Source organism: Apteryx rowi, unplaced genomic scaffold (assembly GCF_003343035.1).
Source record: "Apteryx rowi isolate R43461 unplaced genomic scaffold, aptRow1 scaffold_2, whole genome shotgun sequence".
Lineage (NCBI taxonomy): Eukaryota > Metazoa > Chordata > Aves > Apterygiformes > Apterygidae > Apteryx > Apteryx rowi.
The window spans coordinates 9,813,790-9,834,260 of NW_020448307.1; the positions used below are offsets into that span (position 1 = coordinate 9,813,790).

General features: G+C 47.0%; 1 protein-coding gene across 2 annotated transcripts; it reads right to left on the reverse strand.

The window, feature by feature from the left end:
* Positions 1-3,321: 3,321 nt before the first annotated feature.
* FAF2 (Fas associated factor family member 2) lies at positions 3,322-19,516 on the reverse strand. Of its 2 annotated transcripts, none has more exons than XM_026063284.1 (11): positions 19,410-19,516; positions 12,021-12,089; positions 11,437-11,571; positions 10,616-10,692; positions 9,256-9,415; positions 7,907-7,992; positions 7,733-7,824; positions 6,170-6,347; positions 4,982-5,153; positions 4,610-4,753; positions 3,322-4,108 (listed from the first exon to the last, which is right to left on the reverse strand). In XM_026063284.1, exons 1-11 carry the CDS (start codon positions 19,470-19,472, stop codon positions 3,926-3,928), a joined length of 1,359 nt encoding a protein of 452 aa, XP_025919069.1. In that variant the 5' UTR covers positions 19,473-19,516; the 3' UTR covers positions 3,322-3,925. The 2 variants fall into 2 exon arrangements, with proteins under 2 accessions (XP_025919069.1, XP_025919070.1); XM_026063285.1 differs by having other exon boundaries at positions 3,696-4,108; positions 9,256-9,394.
* Between the last annotated feature and the right edge of the window lie 955 nt (positions 19,517-20,471).

Consider the following 20,471-nt stretch of genomic DNA (forward strand, 5'->3'; position numbering starts at 1 on the left):
GGCGTGTGCAAGGGGGCCAAGCCGGGCGCGGTGGGGCTCCCTGGCCTGGCCGCTCCCCGCGGGGCGGGGGGCAGGCGGCAGCGGCGGGTGAGGGTCCGGCTGCCATGCTGGGTGCGAGGCCCTGCACGTGTGTGGGCGGGCTGGTGCCACCCCCGCTGCCGCCCCATTGGTCCAGAGGAGGGTGCCAATCACAGGGCCGCTGAGGTGCGCCCGCTGCCGATTGGTGGAGAGCCATGCACCCTCTCTGCCAATCGGTGCGCCTCTTCCCGCACGCCAGTTGGCTGGTGCCAGTCACCGCCCAGCCAATCGGGCATGGGGGATGGCGAGTGCCATGTTTTTATTGGGTGGCTCCCCCTTGCCTCCCTTTCCCAGCCAATAAGGCAGTTGCCCTCCATACAAAATGGCTGGCACGGCAGCGCCAGGGGCTCTGGCGTGGCCGCGCCGTGGCTGGGACGCTGCCAGCTCCGCCACGCTGTGGGCACTGGCACCGCTGGGCTCGGTGCCCTCGGGCAGGACCCCGGCCCCCTCCCCGTCCCTCGCTCAGTGACAGATTACCAAAGGAGTCCCCGTGCCGTGCGGCGGCCCAGCCCGCAGCCAGCCTCGCGCCCCCGGAGACGCCCCCTCCTCCCCTCCCGCCCTCGCGGTGCCCAGGGAGCCAGGAAAGCCTTACGGTCCTTTGACGGCGACTCGAAAGCTCACAGCTCGTGTGCTGCAGAATTTATTCCAATGAGCAGCTAAAGTATCATTTAAAAAAATACAAAAAAATACAAAAAAAATACTAAAAAACAATTATTTAGGGTGTTTGTGATTGCTGACTGCGCTGTAGATACCACTGTTTACCAATGATTTCCTGTGGTGGGATAGTGGACTGTTTACTGTTCTATTATACCAGTCCCCGGGCCCTCCAGTGGGAATGCCGCGGCCCCCCGCGGGTCCCTGGAAGGTGCTAGGACGTGTGTTCTGTGTTAGAAAGTTTTTATATATATATATATATATATATAAATATATATATATAATTTTTTTTGCTCTGTTACTTGCACATTTTACAGTTACCTCATTTTTCCCATGTATGTATTTGAAAAAAGGCTAATATATAGAAAAAAAGGTTCTTAAAGCTCTAAAAGTGTTTGTTTTTTTCCATTCCATTGGAATCATATTGGTTTTGTAGCATTTAACATAACTAGTATGTTGTATTATATATATGTGTATTATACTGATTGAAATTTTTAACAGATTTGTACTTTTTTTAAAATGAAAGTTGCTAGTTCTGCTTGACCAAGTAGTGCAATCATTATTTTTTTTAATGTTGTGGCTGATTTTGAGAGGGATATTCACTAATAAATGTATGATGTATACCAATGCGCTGTGTCCAGCTCTGTCTCTGCGGGGGCTTGGTGAGGGGCCAGGGCAGCTGGTGTGGGGCCGGCTGGGTGCTTGCAGGACGGTGTCCGATTCGGGGCCTCCTTGGGGTGTCCGAGGCCATGCTGCTGGGAGTCCCTACGGGGCACCCAGGGTGAGGTGGGTGCCGGTGTGTCCAGCCCCTGTTGCCAGCCCCAGTGGCACCCTGCACAGGAAGCAGGACACCAAGGAACTCTGCCTGCCTGCTCCCTGCACCCCGTGGGCATCCCCTGCTGCTTTGGCCAGCACAGCCACACTGGCCCCAGGGGTTGCCAGATGGCTGGGTTTAGCTCTGCTCATCCTCCTCCTGCAGAGCAGGGCCAGGCAAGCTGCAACCCAGAGCTGGCTCAGCCCCAGCTCCATCTCTCCACATCGCTCACTTCTGAGCACATCATTTCTTACCCCACCATACCCTCTGGTTTCAGCATCCAACCACCATCCTGACCTTAGGTGATCACAGTACCCCAGGGGCAGAAGAGAAGGGACCAGGACAGAGACATGGCCAGAGCTCGGCAGGAGCTAACTGGGCTCCTAGCCCTGGAGATAGCTGGAAGGGTCTGTGATCCAGCAGCACCACAGTGCCCCACACTCCTGCCTAGTGGTCCTTTGCAACACAGCTTGCACTGAGATGGAAACTTGCCCTGGATATGATCCCAGGGCAACACCTGTGCCTAGGTGGCTCCAACATCCAGGGAGGCAGCATCCACCTCTCCCACGAACCACCCCTGTCCCCAGCCAGGGGAGAAGTTACCCCTGCACTTCCCTAGCTACATAAGAAACCAGTACAGCCAGGCTGCCCCAAAAGACACCTTCAGCAACCACAGGCAGGGCATTTCAAGCTGAAGGAATCATGGCAGTAGTACCCTAAACACACCCTATAGCCCCAGGGTCTTTCCAGGCCCATGCTGGCCCAGAAACCCCAACTTCTGTCTCACCCCAGGGATTGGGAGCAAGCTGGTGCCCAGCTGCACTGGCCCAGGTGGTCAGATACAGACTCAGCTAAGGCCACATAGGGACCAAGGAAGAGAAACTCTTAACACCCCAAACCTGCCTGGGGGACAGAGGGCAGTAGCTCTGGCTCCCCATGGCCAGGAGCAGGAGAGCTGCTCCAATACTCCCGGGTCAGGAAGGGAACAGCTCTTCTTTCAGCAAAGAGGGTTCCTTCATCATCCTCTCAAAAGGCCCTGCCCAGCCCTGGAGATACCATAGAAAGGAGGGTTACTATCAGGAAATGGAAGCAAAGGACTATCTCCTACAGCTTTCTCTTTCCAGCAGTCTGAGCAGGAAGGGAACATCCTTTCTCTCTCCTTTGCATTTCACACAAGCAATAAAATGCCCTGAATGAAACAACCCTAATTCCCTATCCAAAAAGATATGACTATGTGGAGGCAGGGGTAAACCTCCCTTTGGCCAGGAGCTGAAATTGCAGGACCAGCTCTGAACTGGACCCTGGGATACAGGGGCTTCACAGGCACAAGGAACCCCTCTCTAGAGGATCCTACAGCCACTCTTCACCATGCAGCTCACATGCCAGGCATTCCTCTCCCTTCCTTTTTCCATCTGTAGTTTTATCCAGGAGGGTTGGCTCAGCCACAGTTTCACCCTGAGCAAAGGAAGGGTAGTCTACCTTCTACGCAAACACCTGCTAGAGTTCATACCATGGGTACAGCAGCAACACGAAGGGCGCCTTCCCCCCCGTTTGTGTACACTTCATGTTTATCTTACTCCTACAGCTCTCTGCTGGCACAACTAACTGATCCAAAGAGCCAGCCCCAAAGCAGGCCAGAGGTTAAGCATATCCAGCACCACACTGTGAGCAATGACTTGCTGTAGAGCCACAGCAGCTGGAACCCCATCCCCAGGGCTCAGTTTCCACAGGGCAGCACCACTGCACATGGCACAGACAAAGCATTTGCACAGACATGCTAGAGGCAGAGTTTATTACACTACGCAGGCTAAGAACCCTGGGCAAGATCCCACACAGGTAAGAATCGAACCAGCTCTTTATCAAAAAAATTAATACTCTAGTCAACCCCATTCTCCTTTGGTCGTTACAAAGCAAGAGAAATATTAAAAGAAAGGTATTTATACAGAGGGAAGCTGAAGAGATTCTGTCCAGCCCTCCCCCCTGCCCCACTCCCAGCACATTCAGGTGCCCAGTCTTCTGTCTGGCTCTCAGGAGCAGCAGAGTATCAAATCTTCACAAGATGTCAGGTTGTCGGAGTTTTATTATTATTGTCAATAAAAGCAATATTTACCGAGAGCTGCCATTCCTGTTCCTCCCCAGGGAGGGTGGAGGGGCAACACCAGCTCCCCTCCCTCTCTGCCCTCCAAGTATAGGGGATGGCTGTGTGCATGGGTGTGTGAGAATGTGCACACACTTCCTCTCGCCAGTGCACACASGTAGCACGGCTGGCACAGGCGACGTGGTCTCTGATCCCTCGTTTGTATGCAGTCTTTTAAAAAAAATATTGTATTATAATAATAATATGAATTTCTCTTTCCATTTGTGTATTCTGGAAAAGTGTCAATCGTCCGTAAGGTCCTGCACAAAGAGGACTTCCGTGTGGCTGAGTCCGGCCTCCTGCAGCGTGGGTGGGTTGGGCCACTCCTCTGTAGGGAGGCAGGGCAGGACACGGCGAGGGAAGTTGGCCTCGATCTGGAACTTTTCAGGGCTCTCTTTCAAGGAGAACAAGAAGTCGTGTATCACCTGGGAAGGAAGCACAGAAATAACTACCAGCTGGGGGAGCAGTGACACAGCTAGATTGCATCCATGGTATCTCATAGAGGGGGGGAAGGTTACAGAATTTGCACCATCACTGCATTATAGATATGAGACAGCCATYTTCTTAGCATGCATGAAATAGGACTTGTCACAGAATATTTGGAGAGTCCACATACTGTTTCTGGCCCATACCACTATTTAATGGGAAGCAACAGAAGTCTTCAGCTTTTGGGGAGAATAATAGATTTCTTCCTTTTCTTTTTTCTTCTAGTCTTTCTCTTCTCTTCCTATGTTGGTGGGATTGGGCCCAAAGACAAAAAACACACACACCCCCTTACCCAAGAACAAGTCTGCCTGCTAAGGCTCTAGGCAAAGGTCACTATTTGGCCAAGTCCAGTGGAGTCAAAGCTTTCCTGAGCCACCTGGAGAATCTCGACATCTTTTCTACACTGTCTGAAAAGCCTGTCAGCTCTGCCCCAAGCTCACCGTCAATGACTGCGTGAAGTGGAATCGCCGCTCCACTCTGGAATCATTAGGCAGCTTGAAAATAATCTTAACGCTCTCGGGGTCATCAGGATGCGGCTCAGGAGGAAGGCATTCAGACTTCCGCTCCTTCTCCTCCTGCAGTGTCTGTAAAGTAATGRGGGAGTGGGAGTAATGGGTATGCACTGACCTGGTATTTATGCTTATCCCATGCAGCATGGCTGCTCCAGAAGGCTTGGAGGAAGACAGGCAAGCCCCAAACAGGACTAGCAACTCCACTCCAACCAGGAAACTCTACTGCAGGCACTACTCCTACATGCCATGAGCATCCAACAGAACGCAGCAGCTTCTCTGGCAGTCCCAGTTTGCTCTCACCTGTCGCCGTCTTTCCTCTGCTAGTTTTTGCTGCTGCACTTCCTCCTCCTTCTTCTTCTTCCTCTCCCGTTCCTCCTTCTTCTTGCGCTCCTTTTCCTGGTCTGCACGCAAGGATGCCAGATAAGCCTCATCCTGCTGCTGCCTCAGAACCTGGGTTTGGTTTCTCTCTTCCCTGTAGAAGTGAGCAGGGGGTGGTCAGGGCTAGCAGGGCCAGAAGTTAAGGCAAGGGAGACTGATGGCAGACCTGAGGGTGCAGGTAGAGCCTCAAACATGTAAGAGCATGCACATTAGGTAGCACCTCATTTAAGAGYGCAGAGTACTGCACATTCCTAAAAGGCAGGCTGTTCTCTACAGTCCCTAGCCCACAAACTGTTTCTTTAAGCTGAGGTTGAATGGAAACGGCCTGAACACAAAAGTTTTCTCACCCAGTGCAGCTTGACTGAGTGGACAGATACCATATAAGCAGTGCTTATATGAGCAGAGTGCTTATATGACAGAATTTGTCTCACATTTGAGACTCTATATGGTTTTATCTCCTTCTGATAATTCCTTGTGCATTTTAGAAACCACAAGCATCAAAAACATGTTACTGGACTCCCCCCAGAGATTGCAGGGCAGAAAAGGGGAAGACAGAAGCCTAGAAGATGGCATCCTGCTTTGGACACAGCCTGCAAGTCCCCACAGCATTATCAGTATCTGCAGCTTGYGCTAGCAAGGCACCAACAGCAGTGCAGCAGCATGTCAAAATTCAGCACACCCAGCCTGAGCGGCACCACTCACTCGCTAACTGGCTGCAGACATCAGCTCTCCTCCTGTCTGCAATGCTTATKCTCCCACTTAGCTCCTACTGGCTGACTATGTCCAAACTTTACCTGCAAAGCTCCAGCACACTAAGGGTTTGCTCCAACTGTGGAAGCTAGAGTAGAGCCATCACCCTCATCTTTCAGTATCAGGCATGTATGGGCAACACAACTTCCTGACATTAAGGTGCCCCGAATTTCTGGACCAGAACACAGCATTGCTTACAACAAGGCTCCCACTGTGAAGATGAGCTGCCACGGGCTGCATCACAGAACAGGAGATAGGTGATCCACCTGCCTACATATGGTGGGTCTGGAGAGAGGAGGGGAACAGAGCAGAGCCTACCTCYACAAGGTCAGCATTACTGGAGCTCAGGTCCCAGCATACCTTTCCAGGCGCTCTGACACCAGGTAAGTCTGGTTGGCATCCATGATGAATGTCAGTTGATTAATGAGGTCATCAGCTTGGATGAGGCCTTCTAGCCGCCCAACTACTGTCATTCTGCGATCTTTCAGCATAATCACAGCCAGGAATGGGTATGTGTTCTCTCGCAGAGCCTGGGAGACTGGGAGATGGGCACAAACATCACCATAACCAGCCCTTCCAGAAGGGACACCAAGAACAGAACAAATACTGTCCCATCACCAAGGGCCTAGAAAAGCAATTTCCACGGTCACTATCTCTTTCAAGACAAAAAAGGTCTCAGGCTCCATGATGTTAGACTGAAGCCTATAAATTCACAAGGAAAGAAAGTGGCTTGGAGCATAGCAACTGAGGGGAAAAAAAGCCTTCAAATAACTGAAAAGCTTCTTTAATTAAAAGCAGGAAGTAGATTGCTTTAAATGTCCATTCAGAATGGGACAAGAAGCCATGGGTTTGAACTGCAGAAAGAGAAACATGGGCTAAATGCAGGGAAACACTTGCTAACATTAAGAATGGCTGGATCCTGAAATACACTGTCACAGGGAAGATGGCAGAATCTCCATGCTGGACACTTCAGAACAAGCTAGTCTGACTCTGTCTTGAGGCAAGGAATGGAGCAGATCAGGGGCTTTTAAGTTACTGTTCATCTATGACTAATGGTGTGCAAACCCTCCCTGTAGCTGACTGCCTCCTCCTTAAAACACACACAGCATGTCACAGAGCTTGGAGCTATCATCACCAGCACAGCCTTCCTAAATCTGAGCATCCCACAGACTAGAAGAAAGGCCAAGATCTCTTCCAGCCCAGCTCTCTAGGCCATGACTCCAAAGTATTGCAGCAATTTCAAAGAGCAGTGAGTAAAAATGTCTGCTTAGAAAGCCATTCTTTCAAGATGTCAATAGCTGGCAGCTGAACTATGAAGCCAGGAATGATCTAGATTTAATACCAGAACTCCAAACCTCTGTTGCCGTAAACCAGGAAAGGTCAAAAGAAGCACAGAAAGCATAAACAGAATTTTGGAAAAAGTCTCCATCTGTAGCAAAACCCTACTGTAAACACTGGAAGGCCAGGTCTTCCAAGGAGACAGAAAGGCTGGGTGTGGAGTAAAGATGACTGAGAAAAGAATGCACCTAAGAAGTCACTTCTAGCCTCAGGCATACACAAGCCACTTAAGGGCACTGCTAGTTATATACTTGTTTCTGCACTCAGTTTAATTCTTGGTACAGACCCACCAGCTTCCATTAACAAACCACTAAAAGTAGCTTGAATGCCTGCAAACAGTAAGCAACTAGCACTGCCCAAAAAACATATGGAACAGTTGAGGTTAAAAGCATCGATATTTCCCTAGGATCCAAAACAGGCCCTCTGAGATATCACACAAGAACCAGCATGTTTCCCATGCAATCCTGCAGTCTGTCTGCTTTCACAGAAGCCAGAGCATTCCAAACACAAATTCGAGGAGCATTCGGCCTGTTCCAGAGACAGGAATCAAGGTAAACGGGTAAAGCCCAGGTGGGACACACTCACCTCTGTATCCCTCTGGTTTATTGGTTGAACAAGCCCAAAAGAGCATCCTAGTGTTTATGAGGGTGATCACCTCGGGTACGCACAGCGTATTGCTAGAGGATAAGAAGAGACCGTGAGAATGAAACTGCATTTAAATGAAATGATAACTATTTGGGAAGCTTTTCTCACACCTACCGGCAGAATTCATCAGTATCTTGGTGGTCATCTCCATGAAGATAAACCAACAGGAAGCGCAGCTCCCGCTTAGCATCATTCAGTGCCTTGGGCATAAGAGCAAAGGAGGTAAAGTTATAGGGTCTTTAGGCAAAGGGAAAGTGACACACACAAGACTTGCATGAAGCAGCTCAGTGGCATTTACCCAGGACATTACTCTGCCAATAATGTTGTTTTAATGAAGTGGCAAAGGACAACAAGCCTACCAGACCTTTCAACTAAACCCTCATTCAGGAGGGCCACAATAATGATCTTCAATACTCCTTTCAGACTGTGGCTTTGGAGAATGCTGAACTCTGATCAAAGCCAGGTTTGGGATGTAGCTGGACCCCCACAACCCCCCCACCAGACTCAGATAGCAGCATGAACCCTCCTTCATCCCTCAGACTCACAGCAGGCAAGGCTTAGTTTTCCACTCTACCCTATACAGGATGCAGTCTTCAGATCACAACAAATAGTCAACTCAATAATGCTACAAGCCTGGACAAAACACGTGTTTTGCATCTACAATCTCTGGATTCCACCCACCCAAGAACATTTCTTAACAAGACTGCAGGATAAGTGTACAATAGGCTCCCTGTTTAACTGGCACTGAGTTTTGGTAGCCTAACCATTCAGTGGCAACTTAAGTCTGGATTCCAGGCAAGACAATTGTGGAGGCAGCAAGCTCCACCACTGTGGAGTGCAGAACAGATACAGACTCCACATTCTTCTCTGGCATTCAAGGAGTAGTGCTGATCCAACTGTCTGCTAGGACACACTGCAAGAGGCCCTTCTCCTGGCTAGGCTGAAAGAAGCGGTACCTATTGGGATGTCCCTCTTTTACAGAAAACATCATCAACCTAGATCTAGCATATGGGAACCTCACCTCCCTTAATTTCCTCAGTAACTCCCACTTTGAATTTTGAGGTCCTGGACCAAATTCTGGAGCTGCATTATGATACAAGCCCAGGCAGTCAATTCAAATTTGGTGAACAGAAGGACAGACTTTGGCACACCACATCAGTTTATAAAAACAAAGGCAGGATTACAAAGAATAGCTGCTGGCTACAGAGCCATACAGACGGTCAAGGAACAGTCAGAGCAGCTTTGCTTTCCAACTTTGTAGGCTTGGCATATCATCGAGCCTGGCAGACACTGGTTTTCTAATACGCTTGTTCGCTAGATCTCCATTACCCTGTTACAGGGTTTGGAGACAAACGCTGGGCTTTTAGATGAAAAGTGGTTTTGCCATGTAGGCCCTGATACCATCTGGCAGAATTCCCACTCTCCATCTCACCAATATCTATGCACCAACATGTGACACTGACCTGGCTGTAAGTTCCCTGGTAGAAGACAGGGTGTATCCTCCCATATTTTTCCTCAAACATATGAATAAACGAAATAATGTCACCCACTGGGTCAGTGACCCGACTACGAGGATCAGGGCGTATAAAACGCAGAGCAAACCTAGGAAGGAAGCAAAGGACACTGGAAATTCAGCTTACTAGACTTTCTGAAGAACATGTTTTCTTTTCTGCAAATAGTCACTGGCATTCACAAGGAGAAGTCACAGCTGAGTCCCTTGAACTTTTATAATTACAACCTAAACTGCCACCTGCTCCAAACTGATATCACTGCTACAGAAAAACCCAGTCACATATCTCATGTCAGACCTCAACAAGTACCTGCATTCTCTGAATACTACTGTATGATTAACAGTTTCAACTTCTGAAGCACCAGGCACAGGCCACATCAACGATGAGGTTTGAGGAAATTAGACTGGCTGTTAAAATTCAGATTTCTGTCCAGATTAACTTTGACAACTGCATTTCTGCTTTCACACAATTCTAATGTGTAAAGAGCTGCAGGAAGAGGACACTACACTAAGAATCAAATAAGTSAAGAGAACAAAAACAGCTGTTCTTATAATACTGAAAAAACTATCATTGTAAGGCAGATATCAGCCTTGGTTTGGTTTTAGTTATGGATAAAGGGCTATAGTGAACTTTTGAAAAGCCTTTAAAGAAGGAAAAAAAGTAACAACAGAGGAATTGCCAAGATAATGCAGGACTGCTGGAGATTTACCACCTTTCAATTTTCCCTTTTCTATGAATTATATAAGGAGGCAAGATGAACTAGCCCTTTGGGGCAATAAAGGTGGAAGATGCAAAAGACACCAAAAAGGGGAAAAAGCAGATGTATCTACAGTTTGAGTTTTGCCAAGTAATATACTACACATTCTCCTTCTGTTTCTTTTCTTGTTTCATCTTGTGTATTCTAAAGCAGGGACTAAAACAGGTTAACACAGAGCCTAGCCCAATGGCACAAGATTCTGACCAGGTTGTGTGTTTCTCCAAGAATATTCACAAGATTCATACTGCTTTTTGCATCCCCTTTGTCTGGCATTCACAAACTGTAAAGCCATGTTGATTTAGAATCCCAGTTAAATATTTACAGAGCCGTAAGACACTTTTCTTTGCAATAATGTTCATTTCTTACTAAACAGTGTAGGAACTTTACAAGGCAACACATAAAGCCACATGAGCAAATATAAGGAAAGACAGATATGTCATTAGACTTAACAAGAAGATCCAAGTGACAGAAGTACAGCCAACTCTAAGCTAGATTGTGCTTTCATGCAGTCAATACATAAGAGACAGCACGCACACACATACACAAAATACTTACCTAAATATATCAAGTAATGTGTAATAGGTAAATCGGAATGGAAGCATTATCAAGTAGTAACCCCATCCTAACAGACCCTGCAATTATAAACAAAGAATTAGGACAGTCTCTACCCCAGAAACAAACCTGCTAAAGCAAGGGCATTCACCAAACACATATCTGTGAAAGCAATTAGTCCTCTAACCCACCACTGCAAAAAACCTCAGCAACATTTTAAGACTTTGGACAAGTCAAATCAAATCTAGGTGACTGATATGGTTCATTCCAAGAATTCAACATGACATTTTTGAGAACTGGTGTCAGTGACTACTTCAAAGAGCAATGCTTTTGTTCTCTGCTCTAATTTTCTTAACTGTACAATGGGATTAATAGCACTGAGTCTTACAAGGACTTGTGCAAATTTGTTTGTGAACTGTTAATGCAAGCAGTTTATCCTGTACTGAAGTTAACATACCTTATGTTGGCATACACAAATAATAGCTCTTCAGAGGTTTTAACAAGAAAAAAAAGACTACTACTCTGCAATAAGGAGGGGACAGTCCTTTGTTCCAGCTGAACTGATCAACAACTCTTACTACATCACAGCAAGAAGATGTACGACAAAAAAATTATCATATATTGTGAACTGCACCAGGGAGAAGATATCCAAAGTAATAATAGAGGCTGAAGGAACAGTTCTACATTTTGTTTTCAAGAAGATAAAATGTTTAGAAAGAAGGTAACAGCATACAAAGGAAACAGTTCCTTTCCCTGCTGGTATGTTTTGTTGTTCACAGAAATCACCCAAGAAACACGACAAAATCCACTGTAAGATAACTTGCCCTTGGCTGTGGCCTTGAGACAACATAGCTGTAGATTCTGTGGTCGGCTGTATTGACTTGCAACGGCCGAGACGGAGGTGGATTAAAGACACTCGGGACACCCTCTTGCTCGTTCAGTCGGTCCTGTACAGCTGCCTGTGATGCAAAAAAGGGCAAAGGAATGCTTCAGACATTTCAGGGTGGCAGAAGACATCTTTGTTGTACTTTCAACACTAACAGTAGGTATTAGTTGTCCAGAGACCCAAAGCACCAGATAAGCACAACTCATTACAACGCACTGTAAACACCAATAGTCATTTCTATATGGAAAAATCTTTTTCAAGGCACTCTGCATGTATACACCACGAGGACTTAAATAATGTGTCAACCAAGCGATTGTTCACAGCCTTAAATTCTGCTGTGAGTTTCTGAAATCAGCTCTCTATCAATACCAAGATATTCTTATAAGAAGCTGATAGTGTAAATACACAGGTTAACAGATTAAATCTTACTGCAGGAACACCCCCCTCCCACTCCCCCTCACATACACACTCGGTTTAATCCAGGTACTTGGGAACAGCCAAAAAGCTAGTTTTAAACAGTACCTCTATGTTCCAGTTGTGCTGCTCCAGTGTGTGACGACATTGGTCCATGGACTCTATGCCAGTCAAGTCCTAAAGAAGTAGATAAGAATAAGTGAGTGCCAGGGAAGTGCTGTATTTTTACAGTTCCCCGCAACACTTCAGCACAGACAGGAGTTACTGCAACACAGTGTTAAGAAGCAGGGCTCCTTTCTAAGGCTCTCTGCTCTCAGTTCAGAACAGAACAGCTGGAGCTACTGTACCTGAGCCAATCTAAATCCACAAACACACAGGAAAGTGGCTGAATTCAAACAGGCCTTTGCACTCTTCTGACATTAGTCAATCCTCAGTGTGTGAGGTCTGTAACTAGAATTGCATTCAGCCCAGTCAAGAAGGCTATCCAGGTGATATTGGCTACAATTTTCACTCTGGAAGGTTGTGGCAAGCAAATACACTCAAATGTCACCTCAAAGCATCCCCTTAAATAGCACAGGCAAAGCATTTCTGAAGTCTTGCAAAGACCATTACTTCATTCACTACAAGTATGAACAGAGATTAAAAACAAAACAAGCCAAACACTAGTGAAGGTAGCATCTTCCAGCTTCACAGGAGATGCTGTAGTAAGAAGTCCAATGCAAACCAGATAGCACCTTCAACAGAAAACATAATCCAAACCCACCTGTAGACCTCAAAGTCTCTGTGTTCTCAAGTCAACATTTGGGAAGGCATATTTAACCCTCTGCCATCAGAACTTCCACACAAGTGAGCAAACAGTATTTATTATTACAAGATGCCAAGTCGGCATCTCTTAAATGGAGACGAATCTTTGCTGAAGAGAACATTTCTGTCATTGTGCCAAAGAAATACATCTCTCTCAACACCACTCACTGTAAGATCTTTCAGCAGGCATTTCAGGATTGTATATTGCACCCATCACCACAAAGCCTAAGCACGTGCTTTTATGGGAAAGCATAAAGCCACAAATGTGCTGCTGCTAACCTTTTAACAACCACCATTTGAACCAGTCAGTGAAAGTTATGTTCATTATAGGTGACACCATTAACAACGCCAGTAACTTTGAAAGAAACAGAATGAATGCTAGGCCTGGTTTTATTAAAAAAAAAAAAAAAAAAGCAGTAAAAAGTTTTTTCCACCGAGAAACAGAAAGCCAAGAAAACAGTTACATTTTCAGAAACAATTTAACCCGGATACAAGATGGCAGAAGGAATGATAGGACTCATTTAATTGTCACGTGCAATATAACAGATTTAATGAAAAAACGTGCCCATGATACAAGAACACTGGCAAAATATGACAGTTTCTCCAGCAAGGTCATTTGTGACAAGGCAACTCTAGAGACAAGGCTTCTTGTTCGGACCTGATGGATTTCTCTCAAGATACCCGCTAGGTCATGAATTTGTCTCTAGCTAGGTGGCTTAATAGTAAAAGAGGAGGGTTCATCTCCGTCAGCTGCTCAGGGACCAGAACTAAGAAATTAAGTAGTTGCTTTCCTTGAGCCACGCGTGCATACACAACTGGGTTGCTACACGTTACAACAGGTGAAGCCTGCTGAGCAGCAGAAGTTAACTAAACTACCCAAGAGCCTTGCCTGTTCTCCAACTGCCAGTTCTATGGACTCTTTTATAAAGGACTTGAGAAGCTCTGAGCCTTGCGGGAGCTCGGTGAAGACCAGGGAACCTCTGCTCCCTGCATCTGCCACCTGATATAGCACTGCTTTTCTGCAGGAGGCAGCTTGTGATGATTAGAACAGCACTAACTTGATATAAATCCTTTTGGGCAGCCTCTATTACACCTTTTGCTCTGGTCCATTGTTAGCACTCCCATTCAATTGTGCTTGCCATCTCCCCCAGCTTCTTGCCTCATTTAAAAGATTGTCAGGCTGTCCTGACAAGTTTTGGCTGACCATTTCAGAGTGCACCGCATTGGGATTTTAATTTCTCTACTGGAGAAGGATGGTGCATCTCTTCCACTCCTTCCCCACCCTGCCCCATTCAAACATTTCACATGCTATTTCCACTCTGAAGTCGCACCATGGACAAACACCTTATTCAATAGCTGAGTTCAAGGGAAGATTCTGCTACTTCCAAGCACTTCTTGGTTTCTTTCTCATGAAGTGTCCTCAAATTTCTACCCTCTCCCTAGTCTATTGGGCAAGAATCGCTGCTCCAAATCCGCTGCACAGAATTGGACTCTTCAAAGCATTACTGAGATTAACTCAGTGATTGTAGTCATTTAATAGAAAGAGATTCAGTTGTTGCCCAATGGTGCATAAATATTTATTAAAAAGTAAGCCTGCAGCACACATTGCACTGGAACACTACTTCAGACGAATTTCATAGAAGAAATGAAGCTTAGTGAACTTAGCTTTTGCTGCCAGAATACTTTAACTTATCAGCCAGTTTCATTATTAGCATTTCAGCTTACGGATCTTACAAGATTTGTTTCACTGAGTAAAATTCCATTTTTGTAGTCTGATTTTTTTTTACCCCAAACTTCTACAGAAAACCCTTAACTGTCCTTCTAAAAGGACATCTTTTAAAAGGCATCTGTGATTTGTTTAATTATTTGATTTTACAATGGAGTCTTACATCTTTGAAATACATGCATTGTAAGTCTTCTGATCACTGTTTATCAACACCCCAGAAATTCTGCTGGTGTTTGCAAATTTAAACAATTCAGAAACTCCTTCACACCTTCATCTCTAAAGATAAGAATTATTGCTAGGCACTATTAACAGGGCTTCATGACTGAACACTCTCCTTTTTAAATTATGCAAAATGCAGTAGCAGTTTTAGGTTAGAAAGCAGCTAACATAACAGTGGTACATAACTATCAACAAGCATTTAATGAGCACTGAATCTCTGCAGTATTTGCAAGATCTACTGAGCTTCACAGAAACAGACTACACGTTGGCTAACTTCACTGTTTCGACCGTCATTACACAATAACAGGTACAGTGTTTGTCAGATCTCACACACTTCTACAGTGGCACTTTTCAGTGTAGGTAAATTTACACTTTCCTTAGCATCTTGATACAGTTGCTCTCAACAATAGAAACAGTAATAAAACCACCCAGATGCCAGACAGAAACACTACAGTTGCCAGATGTTCTGAAAGACACTTACATTTTCTGAATAACTTGCAGTCAATATAAGGAGCAGCACGAAGACAGTTCATCTGTCAGTTTAAATGATACTTCCTGGTAAACACTGATACTGTTCATTATCACTCTCAACAACCACTTACATCATTCTCTCAGCACCTTCTACGGTTACTATTTCACCTTAGTCACAGGAACAGGTTAGAAAATTGAAGCAACACATCATTTCCACCTTCCAAGTTGCAGCATTTCTGGTGAATCTTGTGGCCGTTCTGCTAATTGCATTATTCAAACACAAGACAAATGAGCACATTCTTAATTTCCTCTAAGGTTAATAGAATAAACAGCATCTTCAAACTCGATCACCAACTACTAGCTTCTTGCTCACTTTCAGTCACTAGTTACATGCCTCAGAGACCACGTCTTACATTGACACAGTAAATGATAAAAAGATAAAGCGCATTGTAGAGAAAAATATAACTAATTCCAGTAAACAAGCATGCTCTTAAATGGAAGCCTCCAAATAAATGCAGGTCTAAACTGAACACAGTGGATAACAATCTTTAGAAAACAAAACATTAAGCACATAAAAGCCAGAAATATTCAACATTGTAAGAATGGTGTTTGAGAAGGCAAAGTGGAGCACCTTCCCAAAACATACTGAAGCTGGTTTTAGATATAATTATCTCTCACCTTTGAGACACTGCTTAGAATGCTGAAGTCTTCTTAATATTGAAGTAGTGGAAAGTGAGATTCCACATTTTAAAGGCCAAAGGAGTCCTCGAGTGGACAAAGTTTGTAAACAGGACTTACGAAACTGTTCCCTCTCCAGATATGAGCATATGTTGAAACATAACATAAAAGATGCAAATCCACACAACTGTAACTGGCGCTGTTCTTAATTCCAAACCCACTGCCAAATTCCAGAGAATTATGTTTCCAAGGGTAAAGAACATCTGACTTCAGGATGGGGGGGGGGGTGCAGGGCGGGACAAACAAAAAACCCACACACTTTACCATTAGAGTTTCTCTTTGAGTGTTACAGCAAATGCATTATGAGGGTTTTTGATCGATATGCAATGCACTACAAAGAAAAGCTGCTTCAAGTGTCTTATTTCCTCCAGCCTCTTACAGCTAGAGATGTTTTCCACCTTGAGTGTTCTGTTTTCCCCAGTTGAAGTTAGAAATGGTATCAGGAGTGCTGACTTTTCTCCCCCCTTTGCAAACAATACTGCATCGCTTTATATTAGCATATTCTAACTACAGTAGATACCAGCCCAAATATAACGCGCACAGATCAATACCAAGATCATACAAAAGCTGCTTTGCTGTTTCTTCTACCTCCCAAATGGAATTGCATCTCCACAGCTTTCTTAAGCTATTCACATCCAGTTTCTCCCTACAGATGTCAGGCAGCCAAGTCCTGACAGATGAAAAATTTAAATGCTTTTACTCATGTATATTAGCCAATGCCTCGGCAGTAAATGGGAGGCTGAAAGCATGCAGGAGTGCTTTTTGTTGCTTTTATTCCATATTTATCCCAATTATCTCTCCATATTGGTATGCCGCCCCCCCATTAACCTACCACACCAGGGTGGTAGATAACAGCCCTATTCCAGCCCTTTGTGTAAGAAAAGAGCTGCCACTTTTACAGTTTTGCCAGCAGAGCTGTTTATATGAGCACTCCCAAACATGTCAGGCAAACATCAGCAGGATTAATGCCCAAGTATGTATTTAAACCATACAGTAACCAAGCTAACTTGGGCTAGGAACAGGACAGCAGGCATCTACAACTCTACCTGAGAAGCAGCCATTTTCAGCAGAGGAAGGATAAACAGTCAAAGACAATAGTATCTTCAACCAAAACAGCTATTTACTGGGTGAATGCCAGTCTACAGCTCTAGCTCCATCTTTTTCTGCTTCGTTCTCCATTTAACTGAAACACTACAGAGGACTTTCTGCTATTGCTTTTCTCATCTTAGTTATCCACGCTCCCTTCCTTCCTAACCTATTTTCCTGCTTTATTTATATTGTAGTGGTATGCCTTCTGTGGGAACACAATGCTTTGTGATCACAAAATATTGCAAAAATTACTTATTATGATTGTGCATCACAATGAAAGCATAAAGCAACCTTTGAAAACATACAAAAAGTGTTCCCTGCCAAGAGGGTGTGAATCCCTGAAACCTTTGCAGTTTTATAACTGTAAGGCTGCTTTGCAACAATAGCAATGTACAAATGACTTTAGCAAGACATAAGTCTTCTCCAAACAGCACATGCTATTTAAAAGAACCCAGAGTTTCTCAGACAGCTAAAGGAAACAAAAACTGTTCCAGATGGACTGATTTACTCTCTCATTCCAGAGCAACAAGCAGGACTGCATGCCTGAGCACCTTCCAGCCAGGTATAAAGATAACACAGGAGATGGACATCACCAGTGAAGTCTGTCCTCAGCACAACCCTGGTGAAAAGCTATTCCTGTGTACCCTAGGCTATAGATGAATGAGAGGATCCTGGTATTGAAGCCTTCTAGATTACATCTTTCATATCAGGCTCTGGTCAGCAGCTGTCTTTTAACTGCAAAGCTTATTCCTAAGGAGCTTCTCCCTCCACCCCCTCCCTCCATTTCAAACCAGAGCTCACAAGAAAGCTGGACTGACACACAGAGCCCCCCTTTTGAATCCTTCTCCCTCCCCCCTCAGACACTTCCAGCACCCTAGCCTGCTACTCACAGCAGCACCAGGTAGCATTAGGAAATGGACACAATTCCTTACAGTTTCACTGCTGCCCACAGGGCTTTGAAAATAGCAGCAGTGAAACCAATGAGTGCAGCTGGTCCTATCTGTCTAGATTCAGCAGATGAGTAAGTATCATGATATCTTACATTGAGGAAAATAGACCCCAAAGTTGATTTTTCCATATACATTAACAACAATACGTGGCAGAAGTCAGTCTCTTAAACCCCACACACTTACCAGGGAAAAAGTGGCACTAGAAAAGCAATTGTTAATGCTATTCATGAACATTTGACTGTAAATTAAGACTGGCCAATCAGCTTAAATTACACTACAGATTTAGATGGGGTATCAGCAAAAAGTTAACCATGGAGAAACACTGTAGTACATTACTTCAGGAGGTTGTTTAATCCCCTTGTTCAGAGGTGTCAAATAGAAAGGCTAGGCAAATATCTGCCTGGAATGACCAGGAATACCTGCTCCTATCTCAGCAGTGGGAGGCAGGACTGGATGCTTCTGAAATCCCTTTAAGCTCTGTAATTCTACAGTTATGTTGCATTGAAAAAAACAAAGCACATTCCTAAGATGAACTGAACACAAAGGAACAAAATTAGACAAAACATCCTTGAAAAAAATATATAATATAATTTGTTGGAGGAGAAAGAAGTGATCAAGAAACTGCATGCAATGCCTACAATTCAGAAACAAACACAAGACACCTGACCACAATTTTCATTGGTCAGCAACAGTTTAATTACTTTCCTCTGAGCAGCCCAAAGTATTTCAATTCTGACTGCAACACAATTTTCTCCCCAAAAAGAAAATCTGCAATTTTTAAAAAATTGACTGCTGCACAGCCCCACAGACTTGGCAAACCAAAGGTTAAGTCACCCAGCCTGTGTTATGCAGCAGATAGTGCGATTAGATCATTACAATTCCCAGTGGCCTTCCCCCAGTAGCTATTACCCAACCATGAGGGTTAGAAACAATTTTGTGAGAAACCACGTTCTATAGAAACCTACTGGCCAATCCTCCTCACACACCAGGAAGGGTTTTCCATTCACCATTAACAACAACAAGGGGAATTTTTCAGACTAGACAATTAAAATGGCYGGAACAGACCGAGAAGTTTTCCCCGTGCGGAGGTGATGGGGTTTATTCACCAGTCACTTCCTGCCTTCCAAATTAATGATGACGGACACCATTCCTCATGAAGCGCCAGGAGCACGCAGAGCGCCGGCCGACCCTCAGCGAGGCAGGCCGCGAGAGCGCGAGCAGCCCCAGCCCCACACCAGCGGAGGCCGTGCCCCGATGGGAGGCGGCCCGCCCACCCCCCGCGGCGGGCACCCTCACCCCCACCCCGGCCAGGCCCGCGGGGCTCCCCTCCTCCGCCCCGCTCCCCACCGGGCCCGCTCCGGGCGGGGCCCGCCGCGGCTCTCCGGGCGCCCCGTGCCCGCCCCCCCCCCCCGGCCCGGGGCAGGCCGGCAGGACCCCAGCCGGCCCAACCGCTCCGCGCCGCGCCCGCGCGCCGCCCCGCCGCTTCCCCCGGCGCGGCACCTGGAACTGCAGCAGCTTCTCGGTCTGCTCCGCCGTCAGCTCCCGCTCCTCAGGCGCCGCCATTTTCCTGCCGCCTCTGACCCGCCGCTCCGTCACTCTCCGGAACTGACGTCGCCCACAGCACTTCCGCCCCGGCTCTCGGGGCACGCGCGCCCGCGCGCGCGACTGGCAGCCCAACGGCCGTTTCTCGGCCACAGCCGGAAATACTCGGCCGCGTTCCGGAGATGGCCGAAGCGCTCTCGGAGAGCTCCGGAAATGCCCGAACCCCATCTGAAGGGCTCGCAGGCCGACCCGCTCGGGTGCTCCCGATTGGTACACGAAGAGTTCCGAAGGGTGCCGAAAAGCGCTCGGGCATTTCCGGAGATGGCCGACGGCGGGGGCTGCCTCAGGCCTGCCCTGTGGCCGTGCGAGCCCGGCTCGGCCAAGGCCTGCGGCCGCGAGTTGACACCTGTCGCCCGGGGGGAACCGTGGCGGAGCTCGTGGGCCGGAGCCTACGGGGCGCTGGCTTGTCGGCCAGTCACCGAGGTGGTCCTTCAACCACCGCGTTGGTTTTGTCCAAGCACCTCCAGCCCTGTGAGGGCACCCATCCACAAGCAATGGCCCCACGCAAGATGGCGCATGGGGGGGGTCCCAACCAAGATGGCAGGTGCGGGGCTGCCAGCGCCAGGGCAGCGGCGGGGCCAGGGCCCGCGCTGAAACGAGACGGGCTGAAAACGAGCATGTGGCTAAGGCCGACGCAGCCTCTGGAGGGAGGTGGGGAGGCTCCTTGCCCTGCAAGGGAGCGCGAGTCCCGCGGGAGAGGACAGGGAGCGACCCAGAGCCTGGCTGTAGGGACCGCTCTGGGACCGAGCGCGGCCCGCGGCGGCTCCGGCGCTGGCCGGGGCAGCACCGCGGAAAGGCGGCGGGAGGCAGATAACCAGCAGGCTTAGCGGAGGCAGGACGGTCAGCGAGGGATGGTGCCGCGGAACGGGCAGGCAGGGTGCCAACGTCTGCGTGTGCCGCTCCGGAGGGAGGCAGCCCCCAACGCGGCGGCCCCCGCCGGCAGGGGAGCGGGGCACCCCC